A 20,314-nucleotide genomic window follows, 5' to 3' on the forward strand; every position below is an offset into this window, starting at 1 on the left:
AATAAATAAATAAGTTTCAGGTGTTGTTGTTTTCACTTAGGCTGTGAAATGCTCTGATATATTTTGCTGCTTATATATCAATGCCAGTTTTACCAAAAGTAATTAATGAATTTTGAATGTGTGTCAAATTCTTGTTATTTCAGTTTTATTCAGGTAAAGAACTTTCTATGTCTTTATACAGGCTGTAGTGTAGGAGGAAGTATTGCTCTGTCTTTGTCTCTTGTTGTCAGAACTGGCACAGTCTGTTTTCTCTAGGTTGCCAGGTTTGTCTGTCTACCTGTACTCGCTTTGTATTTTATTCATGTCTTTCTCAGTTTCTGGTTATTTAAAGTGCCCAGATAATTTGGCACTTGGTATTGTCTTACTCTCTCTCTTATTTCTCCTGTCCATCTGTCTGTGTCCCACCCAGCTCCAGTTTTTCATATTTACCATCCACACCACTTACAACCTGTTTGCTGACTGTGACTTCCCTGACTCCATGAACGTGGTTGTGCTGGCCTACTCTCTCAGCCTCATCGCTCTCTTCAGTAACTTCTACTACCAAACCTACCTCGCCAAGAAGAAGAGCAAGAAGACGTAGGGAGAGAGGCAGAGAAAGAAATCAGGTGTATATGAAGGGTATGAGGAAAGAGAGAAAAGAGCTGAGATGAAAGGATTTGGAAACCGGAAGGTAGTACAGAAAGAAACAGAGAGATGACAGAGGGGATATAAAAAGCAATTCCTGCTTGTTTGTTATGTTAATTACTTGTTATGGTGATTACAGCTTTTTTTCTTAAATGTACAAGTACATTAACATGTGTATGAAAACCTATATAATAACAACTGAAAAAAGAGAAGTGCAGCATATTCATGTTTGTAACAAAATTTCATGTGTTTTTTTGTTACAAACATATAAATGAATTATATATTTGTGCCTTACACACATACACGTACAGATATTTACTGTACTTATGAGGGTCCTCCATTTACCTCCATTCATTGATCTCTTCTGGTCAATAATCCAGTACAAAACCACAAACACACTCAACGCACATTAACCCTTGTTTCATCACGTCCTTCCCCCAGCTGCTAATAGATCTAATCTAATCATCCTTTGAGTCGCTTTATTCTTCTCTTACACCCATTGGCTGGCAGTCACAGCCAATCTACTTTTGGCTGCCATTAGCTCTGTATCCCGCACTCTCCATCTATTCCCCCTCTTTTTTAGACCCCCTCCCCAGTTTCTAGCATTTAATCCCTCTTACCAACAGGGAAACCCCAGCCCACCCCACAATCCCCCCCGGCTCCATCTGTCATGATGTAGAAGTATAATTGCCTGAGACAAGCGAGCCCATCCACTCCCCCTTGTGGACAGAAATGAAAGAACTATTAGAGGAGTAAATTAATTAACCATATCCACTTCCCTTGCATTATATTTCTCCTGCCATCATCACTTATTCCCATTCTGTTCACTATCTATTTCTCTACTTTTATTTTCAGCAGCATATTGGTTTTGACTGTCCTGGACAAAATAGCAGCACCGCATGAAAAAGCACTTTGAAGTGACTAAATCAAAGTTACAGAGGCAGCTACTCGGGCGAGTCATTTTAATACCCATCAGCACAATGTGGCAACTCTACAAAGTTCAGAGAATTACCCCTTTACATTTGAGTTTTTCAAAATAACATTAAACAACCTACAAAGAAAACAGAAGCCAAACTTGTTGTTAATATTTTGATATGGCAAGGTATCACTTGGTAAAACGAAAACACAATGACAAAGTCTACATGCCAGGACATTGGTGCATTCAAAACTGACAACTGAATTAACTCACAACTTCTTAGACACTTGAAAAGGGGGTATTTTTAAATGTTACAGCAGGAAAAGCACATGTGTAACTAATAACATGAATGATGACAGCATGCCAGTAATGTGCTTCAGTTCCAGGGCTCTGCACGCTTGCTCATAGGCATGGCTTACTGGACACCTAAATGCAATGGGGACATAGTTAATGTTATTAGTTACACCTGTGCTTTTCCTGTTATAACAACTCAAAATGTCTGACATAAAAAGGCTCTATTGTGAACTTTAAATAGGTATACTGTAAACAGACTGCAATTCAAAGTCTATTTGCATCAAAGTAACATAAATATCTAAGAGCACAGACCAGTGAATTAATTATTATGGTCTTATGAGACATCTCGACCCTCTTTCCTACAATCAGATAAGCTTGTGTTTGGAGAAAGCCAAATTAACTCTTCACTGTTAAACATGGTGGTAGAATTTGGAAGCCATCTTTTGTGAGTCATTATAACAGCTGATTTCTTGGTTTTATAATGTTGAAAGAATATGTGACTGTTTTAAAGCTGCCCATGCCCCTGCTGAGCAAGTTCGAGATTACAGCAACTCTTTCCTTTCTCCAATCAGCGGATGGAAAAGTTGCTGAGGCTTTATGGGAAGTACACCAGATATTCAACCCATTCATCCATCAAATCAGGCTTTGCGTCTTGAGGAAACATGCAGTTGTACACTCACTTCAAGATAGCAAGACGAGAAGGATCAAACGTACAAATGATCTTAGCCTGTGTTCTGACAGACACAGGTACTCAAACTGGACTTCCTGGATTGTTTTTTTTTGTTTTAAATTGGCTTTGCTAGTGTTTAATGAATTTGTTACGTCTCAAGGATAAACAGTTTGGTGAGAAAACTACTACATATTTTGCCTGCTTTCTTTATTGGTAGATGAGAACCTCTTCTGAAAGCTGTGTACTGTCACTTGGCTGACATCAGACAGTAAGCATTTTGCAGACTGTGTGTGTGTGTGTGTGTGTGTGTGTGTGTGTGTGTGTATCACTGAGTGTAATACAGCACCGTACGGCCAGTACTAAAATAACACAAACACACTTGTGTAGCATTAGAAACCATATTTTGCTGCTGGCAAGTACTTAATCTACTCTCCATCTCAACACAAGTGTGATACAAGCACACACACACTGCTCACAGCTGATTGCCAGAAGCCCATTTAAAGTGATGTCCCTCAGCCTCACTGCAGACACAGCTCCAGGTTGATTACTGCTGAGTGCCGTACAGCTCAGGCATTACTGACTTTCTGGCACACAGTCACTTTGATCAACTTACAATTTTGCCACCAGTTGACGGGTTTCATCTTGAGTGTTTAGTGAGTTACGGTGCTTTTGAGATGAAGCCAAGCTAGTTACAGGTGTCACCTAAGCATTAATGCTTTTCACTTTACATTGAATAATTTTTGTTCGGCATTCATGTTAATCAATGCCACGCTTGACACAGACATAGAGTAAAAAAACTGAGCAACTGCTGTGCTGTGAATACGCTTAAATCTGTGTTTCCTGAATCTTGTTTGTGAATGACTTGGTGTCAGTCTCCTTGGTAACAGCGTTAGACAGTGGTTGGGCTGCGGTCAGCTAGATGCAGACTGTAATTAATAATCAGGTTAGAGGGAAACGATATTGAAGCGCTCTTGAAGCTGCGGCTGCTAACTTCCTAGCCAGTGAGAGGGACAGAGATACGCACTTACACACAAGGACACACACACAGACATAATCGTTAATAGTGAGAGAGGTTTGGGAATAAGAGGCTGATAAGTGTGCTTGAAGGTGAGCCACTAGGTTGTTTCATACAACGAGGGTTAACAAGAGGCTGCAGCAATCTCAACATGATGGGAGCACACTCAACCACAGGCAAGCTAGTGTTAATCAGCCAACCAACCAGCTAGTAGCTCCCTGTCAAGTGTGTGTGTGTGTGTCTGTGTCTGTGTGTGTGTAATTAAGTGTGAAGCTCTAAGTAGTCACCAATACAGACTTTTGGAGAAGACAAGGTCTTTTTACCTCATCATTACGTTACATTTTGAACGTCAAATATAAATCACATCTGTTGAAAACCATCTATTAGTCACTTTGTCCTCACTTGTGTCTGTGCATATGTGCATATGTCCATGTGTTTCTTTGTTTTCAACAAGAGAAGCCCCATCTGTTGGTGACATCGTCCCCATTTATGGACAATGGGATGAACCCAATGCCACCTGTATCTGTGTTATCACAGTTATATGGGGGATGTGCCATTTATCTTGGCAGGCAGATAGAATGATTTATGGCTTTTATTGTTTGTTGTGGGTCAGACAATCTCAGCATGAAGAGATTTGTTTCAGAGGGGCTCAGTCCCACGGGGTATTATTTCATTTGATTCATATTTGCATGAACCTGATTCTGTAAATTTGCCCTGTTAGTCCAAATTGATTTCTGGTGCAGCTGTCAGTTTTTAGCCATGCTAGCGGCAAGGCTCTATGAATGGCAATGTCAATTGGTTGGTCCATCAATTTGGTCCAAATGGAAATAACTGAAAAACAATTGTATGGATTGCCATGGAATTTTGTACATTCATGGTTCCCAGAGGATGAATCCTAATGACGTTGGTGATCCCCTGACTTTCCCCCTAGCAGCAGGTCAAAATTTTCATTTATTCAGTGAAATATCTCAACATCTACTTGATGGATTGGCAGAAAATTATGTCCACCTGACTCTTCTAGTGCCACCATGATGTTGAAATGTTTTATTTTGAGTGAAATATCTCAACAACTATTGAATGGATTGCGTGAAATTTGGTATAGACATTCAAGTTCCCAAGAGAATGAATTGTAATAACTTTGGTGATTCACTTTTCATCTAGCGCCATCATCATCACTTTGGTTTAGGCCCTTATGACTAAATACCTGCAGAACATTCCATTCAGCCTCAGCTGTGCTTTGTATTTAGTGCTAATTAGCAAATGTTACCATGCTAACATGCTAAACTAAGATGGTGAACATGGTAAACATTACCTGCTAAATATCAACATGCTAGCATTGCAATTGTGAGTATGTTAGAATGCTAATTCAATTAAATTCAATTCAATTTTATTCATACAGTGCCAATTCATAACAGAAGTTATCTCATTCCACTTTTCCTAAAGAGCAGGTCTAGACCGTACTCTTTATAATATTAATTACAGAGACCCAAAAAATCCCACCATGAGCAAGCATTTGGCGACAGTGGCAAGGAAAAACTTCCTTTAAGAAGGCAGAAACCTTGGACAGAACCAGACTCAATGGTGGGCGGCCATCCGTGGCTGCCGTGCCACGTAGAATTTTATTTATTTATTTTTTTAAATAGTAGAATAGTAATTGTTGTGTTAATATTAATAAATTAGTAATAATAGGAATGACAGCTATAGGAAAAATAATGTCAGCATCAGTAACAGAGCCAATAACAACAACTGTAACAGCAGTTGTCAAACAGGAACATGGAGGCAGCAAGTGGCCCACAACCACAGATCCAGTCTCTGCAGCTCCGGAGGCAGAAATACCTGCTGAAAGCGACAGAAGGAAAGAGTAGAGAAACAAGAAAGCACAAAACTATGGGAGAGAGAAAATGTTGAGTTAGTACCATGCAGTAATGGGATATAAATGCATACAGATGGCGAGGAAGAAAATGAGAGAGGAAAGAGGCGCATCATGGGAAGTCTCCCGGCAGTCTAGGCCTATAGCAGCATAACTAAGGGATGGTTCAGGACTCACCCAATCCAGCCCTAACTATAGGCTTTATCAAAGAAGAAAGTCTTTATCCTACTCTTTAATGTGGAGATGGTGTCTGCCTCCCAAACCCAAACTGGGACCTGATTCCACAGGAGAGGAGCTTGATAACTGAAGGCTCTGGCTCCCATTCTACTTTTGGAGACTCTAGGAACCACAAGTAACCCTGCATGCTGGGAGTGCAGTGTTCTATTCGGATAATATGGTATTATGAGATCTTTAAGATAAGATGGTGCCAGACAATTAAGAGCTTTGTAGGTGAGGAGAAGGATTTTAAATTCTATTCTAGATTTTACAGGGAGCCAGTGCAGAGAAGCTAATATTGGAGAGATATGATCTCTTTTCCTAGTTTTTGTCAGTACACGTGCCACAGCATTCTGGATCAACTGGAGAGTCTTAAGGGACTTATTCGGGCAGCTGGATAATAAGGAATTGCAGTAGTCCAACCTAGAAGTAACAAATGTTAGCATTTAGCTCAAAGCACCGCTGTGCCAAAGTAGCATTGCTGCAAGTTCTTTGTCTTGTTTTTCAAAATTATAACTTGCTTTTCCACGTTCAAATGTGGGGAAAATATTTGATCTGTAATGATCTGTTCAAATTCAAAATTCACAGTTTACAAGCACAAGGGGCAAAATGGAGGGAACCAATGCTGAACAGATAATCATGACATGAATGAGAGGCAATGTGAGGAAGCATTTTGGATTCGACAACATAATAATGGATAAAGGCAATGCTGTTTGCTGACTTTGTGAATTACAACTGCCTTACAGTAATGTACAGCGGTTAGGGGTGAAAACGGTGAGAAGGATGTGTGAGCAGAGAAAAACAGACCCAGGGGTCCAGAGGAGTTTTTTTTTTTTGGAAAAATAAGCTACTAAATGCTCATTTCTGATGACTTCTAGAATTACTCTGGTGCTGTTCACAAGCTAACAGAATTACAAAGTACAAATGTACCTTTACATATGATATGATCACATTTACAAAGAAAATACCTGCAAAATTAACAACATTCCATTCAGCCTCAGCTGCGCTTTGTATTTAGTTCTAATTAGCAAATGTTAACATGCTAAACTAAGATGGTGAACATGGTAAACATTAACCTGCTAAACACAGGCCTTCAACCAATTGCTAAACTAATCACTGTGCCAAAACTGTGATCCCTTTCTCTAAGCACATCTGTTCACATTCACAACTAAAAAGTACATGATTTGATCCTATTTCATTCTCTCAATTTTAAGCAGGTATTTTAGGCTACAGGAGGTGAGTGTCACACATACTACATATAAGCAAATTTTGCCCTGAACTTTTCACAAAATTTTCATTAAATTTCACAATCGTCCTATCTGTGGCCAGGTAAAACAATATGGTTCATTCTGCCTCTAAAGCCTCAAAGCTTGTATTAAACTTAATTTAAATTGATCCATTGAATCAAAATTCTGCTGATGAAAAATTAATGATGTGTGATGATGACTGCATCATGATCAGCTACAGAGCAGACAAGACAAAACCTTTGAAATATACTTAACTTTATTTGCATGTTCACAGCGATGAGGTTTTTGGTTTAGATTAAAGGTTATATTGATAACATTTTTACATACACAAATGTTTAAAAAAAAACATCCACAGAGCTTTTAGAAAGGTGCGGAATAAAAGTATAACTTTTCCTACAAAAAATATTATGATTGTGAATTAATCATTTAGAAAAATTTGACGGGTCCAAAATGAATGTTTTGTTTATCTCTGTGTTAGATGTCTGATGTTTGGTTCCTGCTTCTAACAAGGCTTGTGAGCCAATAGTATGACGATGTTGGTATCGCGTGGTATAGTTGCCGGTTAGTGTGGAAAACACAGACACTGACGTTAGCATATATTAGCTATCGTAGCTTAATAGTCCGAACAATAATAACCCATAAAGTTACAGTTCTGCATTTAAACAAAATAAACAACAACTACCAACAGTCATAGTCCTAACTAACTAATGTGTTGTCACCGGTTAGATTGTCAAAATTTGAAAAATAATAGTTTCAATCCCCAAGGAGCTACATTAGCATTAGTGATGGTTGTGTCCAGTTACCTAACATTGTAGTTCCCTCAAACAATGTAACATTATAACAAAGATGTGTATCAGAGGGAATTTAGCAGTGGGCCAAGGTCCTTATGAAAAGATGGTCGCTCTTCTTTAAGAACAGAGTGGATGTAGGATCCCAATATATTACCAAAGTGTCATGTCGAAGGTAAATATATAGATCAGAACTAGTGTAAATCGTCTGATTATAGTGTTGAGACCCAAAATGCGACTTTCATTGAGTATATTGCAGTCTAATGTTAGCCCTATTATGAGACACTTCGCTGAGGTAACTTACTTGTGGCTAGCTAGCCATGTAGCCAGCTGCGTTGAGCTCAGCAGCTATGGTAGTCATGTTAATATAAAAATCTGAAAATACTGACATGATCATACAATCATCCTTTCTCCCTGTAGCCATTGTTGCTGTGTGGCGCTCAGCTGTTTTTTATAATCCGCTATGAGATTTGTTTTCAGCAAGAAAACAGTTCGACTAATGTTAGGTCAACACTATGCGCTAGCTAACATCAACTTTTACTGTGGCTATTTGTCTAATGTAGAGCACTGTGGGTTTTAATAGCATCCCTACAATGTACTGTACTGTAATCTTTGATTGGATTAAAATGTAAATATTTACCTAATGTCTTAAAATGTAAGGATGATTGAAATGTCATTTTATGGTACGTGTTGCAATATAGGGCTCCTATAAATATTAAATGACAGGGGAAAAAAAGAGTTACCTAAAGCTAGCTAGCCATATCCTAAGATTACCATAGATAACATTACATAAAACACCACCGCACAAAGTAACCTATATCTATAGCTATATGTTGCAAAATTAATTAATTACTCTAACACGAAAGATTCAGAACTTAATATGACTGAGTCTGAGCCTCACTCCACTTGACCATGAAATATGCAGGTTGTGGAACGAACTGGCAACTACTGGAATGGAATGGAAGGGTGAGGGGGAGTGCGTCATTTAGTGGCTGGATGTTATCAATGTTATCAATAGCACCTTTAATCTGTTTTGCACAAAAATAATATTCTATCATTATATAAAATGCGATGGAAAAGACCAGCTACATTACACTACAGGAACCAGTCTATCTAAAGTGACCCTGGCTTCTTTTACACCTCACGCATGCCATATATTTTTGCAGTGTGAGCTTTGAAGACCTAGTTAAGGCCATTTCAAGGTTAGTATCACAACTGCATGAAACCTTTTTCACTTGTGCACCTGTGTTGTTAGCCAACCTTCTTCTTTCTCAGTCTTCATTGAGACTTGGTAGGTGAAAAAGTCCAAAAAACAGACATTCTCTGGGATAGACTGGAAGGGACATTGGACAAGTCAAGGACATAAGAGGAAGGAGAATACAGTATGAAGCCCCTGATGGGTCACAGTGGTGTTTTTTTCTAACTACTATTGCATTCACTTGCAATAAAGAAAATGTATTTTGAGTGAACACAAGAGTACTGCAAGGTTAACGCAAAAGTAATTAAGAAAAAAATTCTCACCATGACCCTTTGGGGGCTCCATAGGAGAAAGACAAAGTGTGTTACACAGAAAATGACAAAAACTTCCATGCAGACAAAGGGAGATAAATTAAAAATAAGACCGCATAGGTGGTGTAGCATTTGTAGCATCAATGCAGTATGACATATTACATTTTGATTCTTAAACAGAAAATACCCATTTTCATCAACAAACTGTCTGAGCAGGAATCAGTTTCATTGCTATGTGTTCAGTGACAATAAATTCAAGATGTGTGTAGCCTAGCTTAGAACAAACATTGGAGGCAGGGGAAATCAGCTAGCCTAGCTAAATATAAAATGTCCCTCAACAAGTTGCCATATTAACACATTGTATCTTTCATATTTACACATAGATATAGAAATGGAGACAGTGGAATTAACCTGCAGTTAGCTTATGCATTGAAACTATTCAATTCAATTTCATTTATATAGCGCCAATTCATAGCAGAAGTTATCTCATTGCACTTTTCCTATAGAGCAGGTCTAGACCATAATTCTTTATAATATTATTTACAGAGACCCAACAAATCTTGCTTGTCTCAAAGATTAAGCCATGCAAGTCTATGTACGTGGCCGGTACATTGAAACTGCGAATGGCTCATTAAATCAGTTATGGTTTCTTTCTATAGAAAGCCAAAGTCCCACCTGTTTTCCTAACTAGCTTCTGTTTCGTTAGCTTATGGGTTTTCTTATAGGATATTTGTTTTATTGGTCTTTCTGAAGCTATGATATTGTGGTCACTTTCTCTTTTCTGTGGTGGCAATACTTGTCTCTTAAAAATATAATATGTAGATCAGCTGATAATAAAAGCTAAGTAAAAATATAAAAACTTCTGGTCACTGGCTTTCTCTCAAATGTATTACAAACCTCTGTGTTCTCTGTTCAACCCAGCGTATGCCGTCACCTCTTTACATTATTTAAAACACTAAGGTATTTCTCGACTCCCCCTTTTTCCCCTCTTAGATGTGTACTTTTTTCTTTGCTCTACTGCCTTTCATCTACTCTCTCGATCTCCCCACTCATCTCCTCTTCTTGCCTCATCTCTCCTCTCACCCAAATATTTTGGTCTTTCTTCTTCTTTCCCCTCAACTCTAAACTCTTTGCCTGGCTTCACTTCTTATCCCCCTTCTCCATCCTTGTCTCCTTCCTGCCCATCCTTTCCTCTCATCTCCCTCCACCCCTTCCTTTCTCCTCCTCCCCTCCTGCCAACGCCCCTCCTCTCACCACTTCGGTTCACCCTCTGATGATTGCAGAGCACATTTCATTTGACATGAAGACAAAGGGCTGAGTACACATGTGGTTTCTCTGCTAGTCCTGTGTAATATGAAATATTAATGCAGGCATAATTTGGCTCCCTAGATGAGGGGTGGAAGTGGGGCCTTTTTAATCACCAGTGGCTGCCATTTCCTTCCCCAAAGGATGGTAAGGCTGTCAGGATGGATTGAGAAACAGTAAAGATAACAACAACAGAATGCTTACTGTTGGCGGCTACTGTGGCCTATTTCTGTCTCTGTGTTTAATGGCTGTATTGGCTCATTGCCCGAGTTACTGAGGCAGCTCTCCCTGTCAGGCTTTTCAAAGTTAAAGGTGCTATGTGCAGCATTTTTCAACCATCAACAGTCATGGTCAAATTAGTTGTGATAGACGGTATAATTACCTTAAACAATTGGAAGCCTCTATTGCAAACCAGTGGTATTTCTAGTCCTGTGTCTCATATTTGCCATGAACCACTTTGCTGGAAAGAAGATGTTTTTACTTGTTCCTCTTCCTCTCCCTTTGCATCATCTGGTTTCTTTTTTGCTTAACACACTGCCTATGCTGGAAGAATAAAGCTCTCCCTCTGTTCTTATGTTCCTCCTTGTTACATAAGCCAATCTCTCTTTGTGGTATAAAGCAGTCGATTAAATTTCACCCAAAATCTGACCTGAATGCAGTGTAGCAGTCAGTAGAAGCAGCTAACTGGGGTCCTAACTGGGTAACTGAGGGTCCCCGTCTTCGCCTACGGTCTCCAGAGGGTCTCCGACCTTGCCGCCGGCAGTCCGCCAGGCCTCTAGATGGTTTTGATCATTATCACGGACCTCATGCAGTGAGCTCCGCGCCAGGCCAGCCCCTGGGTCGTCCGCCCGAGGTCCTCTGCTCCACCCAGGTCCAGCCCCTGGGTCGTCCACCCAAGGTCCTCCACTCCACCCAGGTCCAGCTCCCGGGTTGTCCGCCTGAGGTCCTCCGCAACACCCAGGTCCAGGCCCCGGATCGTCTGTCCGAGGCTCCCAGCTCCACACCTGTCCAGGCCCCGGATCGTCCATTCGAGGCTCCCAGCTCCACACCTTTCCAGGCCCTGGATCGTCCGTCTGAGGCTCCCAACTCCACACCTGTCCAGGCCTCGGGTCGTCCACCCGAGGTTCCCAGCTCTGCACATGCTCAACCCCGGGCCGTCCGCACAGATCAACCTGCGCCCCGTGGAAGAGGACGACCACCACAACGGGCTTCCCCTTCTCCATACCTGCTTACCTGTCTGTTCTGGCTATAATCCAAATAAACTTACATCTGTCTCCCTATCGGTGTCTCCTGCCTCTCTGTACATATCACTAACATTCTCTTGTTCATCTTACAAAGTCTGCAAGGTCCAATCAAAACAGTTTCTGGGATCATCACACAGTTCTGTTATGAGAGAGCAGAAAAGTAACTACCGGTAAGTACATTTAGTACTGTATTGTACTCAAGCATAACTTTTGAAGAACTTGTACTTAAATTCAGTATTTCGATTTAATGCAAAGAGGTCTATTACTTGTTAGCAGATACAAATTTTACATACAAAACATATGATCATTTAATGAAATGCGATCCATTGTTATAGGTCAAACCACCCAACAGTATATAAAGTCATTTGAATTAGCTTCACCTAGACCAGCTATAACATTAAAATGCCGTTTTCACATTTATGCATCTCTAATAATAATCCAATAATATAATATATAATATATCACTCTGAAATGGTCCATTCTGCATAAGTAGTAATTTTACTTTTGATGCTTAAGCAGCAGAACAAGCTGTAAACACAACATTGACATATCATCACCTTAAAGAGTTGTTGTGGCAAACATGTTAGCAAACTGCAGCCTATTTACTCATCTAGCAGACACGTTGGAACATTAGTATTCATTTGGAGTCATATTTCTAGCCACATGACGAATGAGTCCAATATTCACTCCCTTTTAGCTGTTAGTATTCTCAGGAGTTGGTGGAAACTATCATGCTCTTTAGCTGCTTAGCTAGTTGCTAACTTTGCTTGTCTGTCGTTTGGCGCTGGACCGGTAGCATACAGCACGTTTTTCACTAAAAATAGCTGCCTCCTGCAGCTGGAAGCACGGTTGATGTGTGGCAAGGCAAGGCAAGGAAAGTTTATTTGTATAGCACATTTCAACAACAAGGCAATTCAAAGTGCTTTACATAAAACATAAAAGCCACATAGGGCAATATAAAAAGACATTTAAAAACACTTAAAGAGTTAAATAGAAAATAAAAAGATAAAACAGGAGAGTCAAATTTTGTGCAGTGTAAGAAATGAATCATTATTTGATTTAATAAAAGGCAGCAGCAAACAGAAAATTCTTCAGCCTTGATTTAAGTGGCGAGTTTGTTCCAGATATGCGGCGCATAAAAACTAAACGCTGCTTCTTCTTGTTTAGTTTTGACTCTGGGGACTGAAAGCAGACCTGTCCATGACGACCTGAGAGGTCTGGATGGTTCATAACGTAGCAGAAATGTACTGTAACAGTAGTATTTTGAAATCAATTCTTTGACAGAGAGGAAGCCAGTGTAAAGACCTCAGAATTGGAGTGCTGTGATCCACTTTCTTGGCCTTAGTGAGAACACGAGCAGCAGAGTTCTGAATCAGCTGCAGCTGTCTGATTGATTTTTTTAGAGAGACTTGAAAAGTTTTTCCAAATCCTGCTGAGACATACGTTTCTTAATCCCGGATATATTCTTAAGGTGGTAGTAGGCTGCCTTTGTAATTGTTTTAATGTGGCTGTTGAAAGTCAGGTCTGAGTCCATGACTACAGGACCAAAAAAAAGTAAAAGTGCAGGCCATACAACCAAAACAATGAGCCAAAAGATGCTAAAACACTCCATAGTGCTGAGGAGAATTGCAGAGTCGGGTGATAATTCTCTGTGGTTTCATCACTACAAGCGACCTCTTCACATTTGTCATTTCACTATGTGTACTGTGAAATGGGGTTTATAATATTCAATAAAAAATAGTGATTGGCGCAGCTGTATAATACATTTTGGTGATAGTATTGTGCTGTGCTTGTTCAACCACTGGGGGCTAGCAAATTAGCTAGTTTTATTGAATTAAGTTAACACAATTCCAAAAGCTGAAATTAGCCGCAGAAAGGTACACCACTGTGGTTAATTCATTAAAAGACAGTACATTCAACCAAAATCTTCCCCTGAGGCATTTTTTTCTTTGACAAAAATTTAACATTTAGCAGCAAAAACTAGCTTCTGCCGCTGGTTGAACAAGGACACTCTCCAAACCATTTCTAACAAGATAGGTACAAAGTCAATGATGTGTTGGAATGTGCAATTGTTAAAGCCTATTTATGTGTTGCAGTCTTCTTGGTGTCATCTGCAGTTGATTCATTTACACCTGTCCACCTCTATCTTGCTTTTTTAGTAATTATTTTGAGGAAATGTATCCAAGGGATGAAGTATTGTCTGTGTGAGCATACAGGAGTGTCTGACTAAAGCTGCATTTTCCATACTATTACTCATGTGTTCATCTACATAGCACAAAACTTTTGCATCAAAGCCAAGAATGCACGCACGCACACACACACACACACACACACACACTTTTTCTCATGGGAACCAGTTTTTTCGGCTCTCTCTCTCCCCCTCTGTCACTATCTCTCTCTCTTATGTATACACACACACAAACTCATGCTGGTGACACCACGGGCACACATAAAGTCACATTTTCCCTTTCACATGTTTAATTCTCTATATAGAATTTTTTTTCTCTTTCTCTCTTTCTTTCACACTCGCTCACACAGACAGACACACACATCTCTCTCACACACACACATAAACACACACACCCACATAGGCTACAGTTGCAACACTAGTGAATTACCATGCCGTTCCACGTTATTAAACATGACACTCGGCCCAGATAATGGAGCCTTTCTTCATCTCAATTTGGAAGGCTAATCTTATTGCTTTGATTAGCAGCAGCTTTATTTGCATATCAAGGCCTCCCCTCCTTTAATTCCTCCATCGCAAATCCCCTCTTTATAGCTGTAGATAAAAGGAATCTATCTATATGTATCTTTCTTTAGAATCTTTTCTTCCTTCCCCCTCTTCTCTTCTCTTGTTTTTCATTAACTCCTTGTTCAGTTGTTCATATTCTTGTTTTTTTCTTTTCTCATTTTTCGTAGTCATCATCAGCTCAGCTTAGTTGTCTTTATTTCTCTCCTTCACATAGATCAAAAGATGCCTATCATAAAACAAGAAGAGAGGAAAAAGTAAAGCATGACTTCATCGAGATGTCATTGGGCATTAGGTTATAGCCAGTAATCCTAGTTACTTATTGTCCAGTAGGATTCACACTCGGGGAACTAAGAGATCAGAAAAAAGGGAACGTTTCAGCATAGGTTTAAATTACGCTATTAAAGTGTAACCACAAGGTTACAACATTGACAATAAACCTCAACAACTGTACTTTGCTCACTCTTCACTGCTGTGAATGCTTAGATTTGGTTTGACCTTGAGACAAATAAACAAATATAAACTGAGAGAATGAATGCAAATTTTTTTTAGTCCAGGACATTCTGCATAAAATCTAATTCCCGTGGCAGAAGAAACAATTACCTGACAAGTGCATCATTATTTTGACATATGGATAATGTTAAGATATAACCTCTCACTAGATCTGATCACACTTAACTTTCTATTTACTTGCCATATACAGTATTTCTCAGCCTGGACCAAACACTACACCACTCTACAAACCACTAAGATGGCTATGGATTTATGCATGCGAAAAAAATTGTCTGGTACAGCGTCTTGCTCTACATGTGGCAGGTACAGTATGTGTATGTGGTAAACTGTGATGCAGTTGTAAATGAAAAGGTAGTAGCCTCCAGGTGGTGATCATCTTACTATAAGACCAGCAATCACTGCAAATCGAAAGTCAGTTGCTCTCTCGGAAAAGCATTAATTCTACCCCATATTATGTACAGTGTATAATATATGTCATGAATGTTAAGTTGTATAATTTGAGTGTAAATGGATTAGTATCCAAATACCTACATTCAGGGTGGAGATCTGGAGAGTTGTTGGGTCTCTGTAAATAATATTATAAAGAGTACGTTCTAGACCTGCTCTATAGGAAAAGTGCAATGAGATAACTTCTGTCATGAATTGGTGCTATATAAATAAAATTGAATTGAACTGAATTGAATCTGTGAATCCGTTAAAAACGAACTCATTTTCCTCTAAACCAGAGCACTTGAGCCACATCTCAACAATATCATTAATATATAGTATTTGTGAAGCCATACATTATATTTCAAACTGCATATTTTTGACATCAAACAATAGCATATATATATATTATATTATATTTTTTTATTGGTATTGTATTTCCATGTTTGCAGTCTGGTTATGTTTGACACATGTGGTGGCTTATTTACTCACACCAGTTACCTCAAACTAGGGGTAGGTATTATTACAAAATTTGGTTCCAATTCGATACCAAGTAATACCAGGGCCAGAAACACCAGTACTGACACAGATACTTTTTTTCTTAAAAGCTTCTAATGTAGGAGAGAACTGTGTGTTATTTATGAGGGGAATGCATAATTATTAGATTCAGTATTAGACTACTCCTGAATATATTTTCATTACCAATGAGTGATATGCCAAACCTGAAGCATTTCTGTTCATTTACGCTCTGTTAATTACTTAATTACATGAATGTTAAAACACAAGACAGTGTTTAATGTTACTTAACAAATGTTTATTGTGTGATTTCCCAAATCTCTCAGATAATTTACTTATGTACAAGTAGCAATACCACAATATAGTGTCAAATACTTTATTACAATTTAAAGTAATGCATTTGAAATTTTACATAAGTTAAAGTACAGTACAATACAGTATTAGCATCAAAATATAGTACACATTGTGCAGAATTGCCCATTTCAGAATTGTATATATATTATATTATTTTATTATAATTATTGATGCATTAATGTGTAAGCATCACTAATGTTCCAGTGGGTAAAGGGACTGATTTAAACTATTTTATATACTGCCAGGTAATAATACATCATGATTTATTTGTTGATTATATGTTGTATTAAATAACCTGAATCTGCAAAGTAACTAAAGGTGTCAAATAAATGTAGATGAGTGAAAAGTACCATATCAGCCTCCAAAATGTTGTGGATAGAAGTATAAAGTAGCATAAAATGGAAATACTCCAGTAATAGCACCTCAAAATTGTACTTAAGTAAAGCACTTGAGTAAATGTACAATCCACCACTCCCTACCTCAAACTCAACATACTGTAGATGCTGATGTTCTTCTTTATGAAAGTTGATTTAACTATTCATTTACAATAGGGTACAATAGAAAGGAAAGATGAATGCAGTACCTTCAAATAGAACAATACCTGTGGAAACCACTTGGAGAAATGTGCATGACAAATTCATACAGTAGCTTAAATATTATGCAGAAAATGCTGCATCATCAAGTATATTCTGGAAGATCAAATGCAAGAGAGCCAAAGGTCAACCTGAGCCCAATGTCATGTCATGTTGTAGAACACAATTCACCCAACAGATGGGAAAAAAATGTGAAGATGCTGCAGTGGGGGGATAGCATGTTATATCTGATGAGAAGTGGGGGTTTTTTAAACTGCATTTGTGCACTTCAGCACACTGACCGTGTGAGTGTGAGTGAGAGAGAGAGAGAGAGAGAGAGAGAGAGAGAGAGAGAGAGAGAGAGAGAGAGAGAGAGAGAGAGAGAGAGAGAGAGAGAGAGAGAGAGAGAGAGAGAGAGAGACTTTTATAAGATGTTGGCCAATGTGATGTTTTATGTATCTATAAAGAGCTCCAAGGCCATGTTGACTTTTCATGGTTTAGAAACACTATCAGTGGTCTATGAAAATGGCTTTATTGTGTGAGATCGAATTTAAGTGCAGCATCAAAAGCTTTTACCTATTCACAGTTTATCAGAATTGAAAGCCTGAGGTGCTTCAGTCATGTAGTCACCTTAATGAACAATTTTCAGCCACCAATGTGTACAAGCAACATTATATTGTAATTCTATTAAGTGTGACCATGCACTGTGTTTTTCCTCAAAGGAAGATTTAAGAAGTGCTTGTTTTTCCTCTGTTTTTATTTAATTTGCTGCCACACATCTACTGTTTACTCATTCAATTATTTGTAGGGAATAATATTACTCCCTATATTTTGTGGTATCGATTTCAGTTAATTATATAAAAATACACTTTAGCTTTAATGACTTGATCTTAAAAATATTACACTTTTATTAGGTTTTCAGATTGTTCACATAGAATCAGAAATGAATTACACTTAAATGCAAAATATGATTACTAGATAAAAGGAATCAAAATATAAAAAAAAATAAAAGCAAATGTTCCTCGACATCCAATTCATCCACAAACACTTTGATAAATATAAGAATAATAATCACAAGTTTAATGTCATAAAATTATGATAATTGCAGAAGTAGTACATAAACATATGCACAAGTCATGGCTAGGATAACATATTTTGGAGCTCTGGGGCAAAAATATTCTGTTGGGCCCCTATTAACCCCCACAAACATGGAACATAACGTTTGTTCCAGCAGAGCACTGAAGTCAACTGGCATTAGTTGATTGGCATTAGTTGCCTCATTCATGCTTCAAAATCACTGGCTCATTGCATTCCCCCAAGTTACTAGTCAGCTGGCTACCAGTTGACTAGTAACTTCCAATCATACTAGCCTGTCACTAGTGCCACAGCACCCTCCACCACCCCAACCTCCTCCTTATGTTCTACGTTTGACATTGTTGATTTAACTAGGATTTAATGTCCAAATCTAACTGTATAACCTTTTACTCTAAATGGTCAATTCCTTGGCTTGTGTCTCTGACTAAAGGGCCAGGTGGGAGACTTTGGGCGGACGGCCCGGGGGCTGGACATGTGCGGAGCGGAGGACCTCGGGCGGATGGCCTGGGGGCTGGACATGTGCGGAGCTGATCTCCTGAGGTCTGTGATGAAGATTGACACCATCTGGAGGCCTGGCAGAATGCCGGTGGCACAGGAGGCCAGCGGCGAAGACTGAGACCTTCTAGAAGCCGGCGGCGAAGACGTAGCCCCTCTGGAGGACGGCGAACCAGATCAGGGCCCGGCAACAGGACAGCAGGACAGGGAACTGGCGGCGGGACAGCAGGACAGCAATCCTGGCGATGGAGAGACTGGTAGAGGAGCTGGCAGAACCAGTGAAGTCTGGGAACCCGGAGCCTGCCATTACGGCAGAGAAGGAGGATACTGCTGCGATCCAGCAGAGAATTTGGTGGCATGCTGCGAAGCAGATGGTTCTGCGGCGTGGAGGCGGCTGCGATCCAGCGGCGACTAGGGATGGCTGCTGCTGCGATCCAACTGGGGCAGGAGGTACCTGCGATCCAGCGGCGGCAAAGGGTTGGTGCTGCTGCGATCCAGCAAAGAGTCCAGGGACTCGAGGCTGCTGCGATCCAGCAGGGCGTGATGGCTGCTGCGATCCAGCTGTGACTGGAGGCGCAGGCGAGCAGCTAGGCAGGCAAGCAACTGTGGGAGCCACGCTTCCTCCTGGAGCGTTTCCCTGAAGGCACCGAGAAAGCAACAGACTGAGGTGCCCCCTGGCTTGCTGGCTGAGATGCTGACTGGAGACTAGCACGTAGGAGGTAAGTATGTAGGGATATGAACTGGGGGCCAGCAGGCTGGGGTGCAGTCCGATGGCTGCGAGGACCACCGACAACCAAGTGGTTGCCTAGGTATGGGTTCGAGTCTGGGACTGGTTAAGAAGTAGCAGGCATGGTTGCAGGCTGGGGTGTCTGGGTATGAAGGAAGTCCGTGAGCCACCCAGGCATGGCTTCCCACAGCCCAGGTGATGTCGAGAATCTGGTTTCGACCCGACATTTGATTGCCTCTCTGCGGGACTCGTCATGTATTTCCCAACAAATGTCCCTTAGGCATACCAGATCATGGACCATCTGGTCCGCTTCCTTGGCCAACTCTGCTGGGTCCATGATTGATTGGGTCATTCTGTCGTATGTGCTGTGTAGTGGTATGTGGACCCAAATGCAGATGACCAGGAAGCGGTATGAGGTGAAGTAGCCAGATGGCTACAGTGTTTATTGGAGTTGATGGTTTACACGCAGGTACAGGTAGACAGACCGGTAGGAAGACAGTGCAACAAATAGGCAAAAGGCAGATAGGTTACTGGCTGGTAGTGGTGGAAGCAGGGAAGTGAGTCCAAGGTGGCAAAACTGTTCAAATAGGGAGCAGGCAAGTTACAAAATCCAGGATCCAGCCATGGTCCAAGGGAGACAAAGAATCCAAAAACAGAACTCACGGTAAAACTGCCGGGGAACTGGGCACTGGAACCAGGTACAAAAAAAAGGTGCACCAAACAGCAACACACACAAAGGTCAGGAACACTCACTAGACAGGAACAAAACTCAAGACAGGAACAACAACATGTGTAACAACAATGACCCAACACTGAACAGAGACATGGGTTAAATACCCTAGGGGAGGTGAAACAATGAGACACAGGTGCAAACAATCAAGGAAGGGCCAACAATCAAAACTGGAGGGAAAACAAAGACAGGAAGTAAAACCACAAGACACACAAGGGAAGGAACACACTACAAAATAAAACAGGAAATGAAAAACCTTAAACTACCACATACAGTGTCTCAGTGTCCAAAATACTTGCTAGTGCACCAAATCTGCTAATAGTCCTCAACAAACGCACTACTTACTCCTGTTTGAGTAACTTTCTCTAAAAGCTACAATGCCCAGCTGTTTTAGGAAATTTCTTAGCCTTTTTACAAAATGAAAGTATATATTTAT

The 20,314-nt window shown here is 40.1% G+C and overlaps 1 protein-coding gene across 5 annotated transcripts in view; it reads left to right on the plus strand.

Moving 5' to 3' along the window:
* Positions 1-20,314, plus strand: part of elovl8a (ELOVL fatty acid elongase 8a) — a 31,208-nt gene that overhangs the window by 9,136 nt on the left and 1,758 nt on the right. The window contains exon 8 of one of the 5 annotated variants that reach the window (XM_044218692.1): positions 18,357-19,014. The exons of 2 other annotated variants lie outside the window; for them this stretch is intronic. In XM_044218692.1, coding sequence (XP_044074627.1) covers positions 18,357-18,542 — 186 coding nt within the window. In that variant the 3' untranslated portion in view covers positions 18,543-19,014. Of the gene's footprint in view, positions 1-409; positions 2,690-18,356; positions 19,783-20,314 lie in introns of those variants that run through there. 2 more of the 5 variants (XM_044218690.1, XM_044218691.1) reach the window with 2 other exon arrangements.

This window comes from Siniperca chuatsi, linkage group LG13 (assembly GCF_020085105.1).
Source record: "Siniperca chuatsi isolate FFG_IHB_CAS linkage group LG13, ASM2008510v1, whole genome shotgun sequence".
In the NCBI taxonomy this organism is placed as follows: domain Eukaryota; kingdom Metazoa; phylum Chordata; class Actinopteri; order Centrarchiformes; family Sinipercidae; genus Siniperca; species Siniperca chuatsi.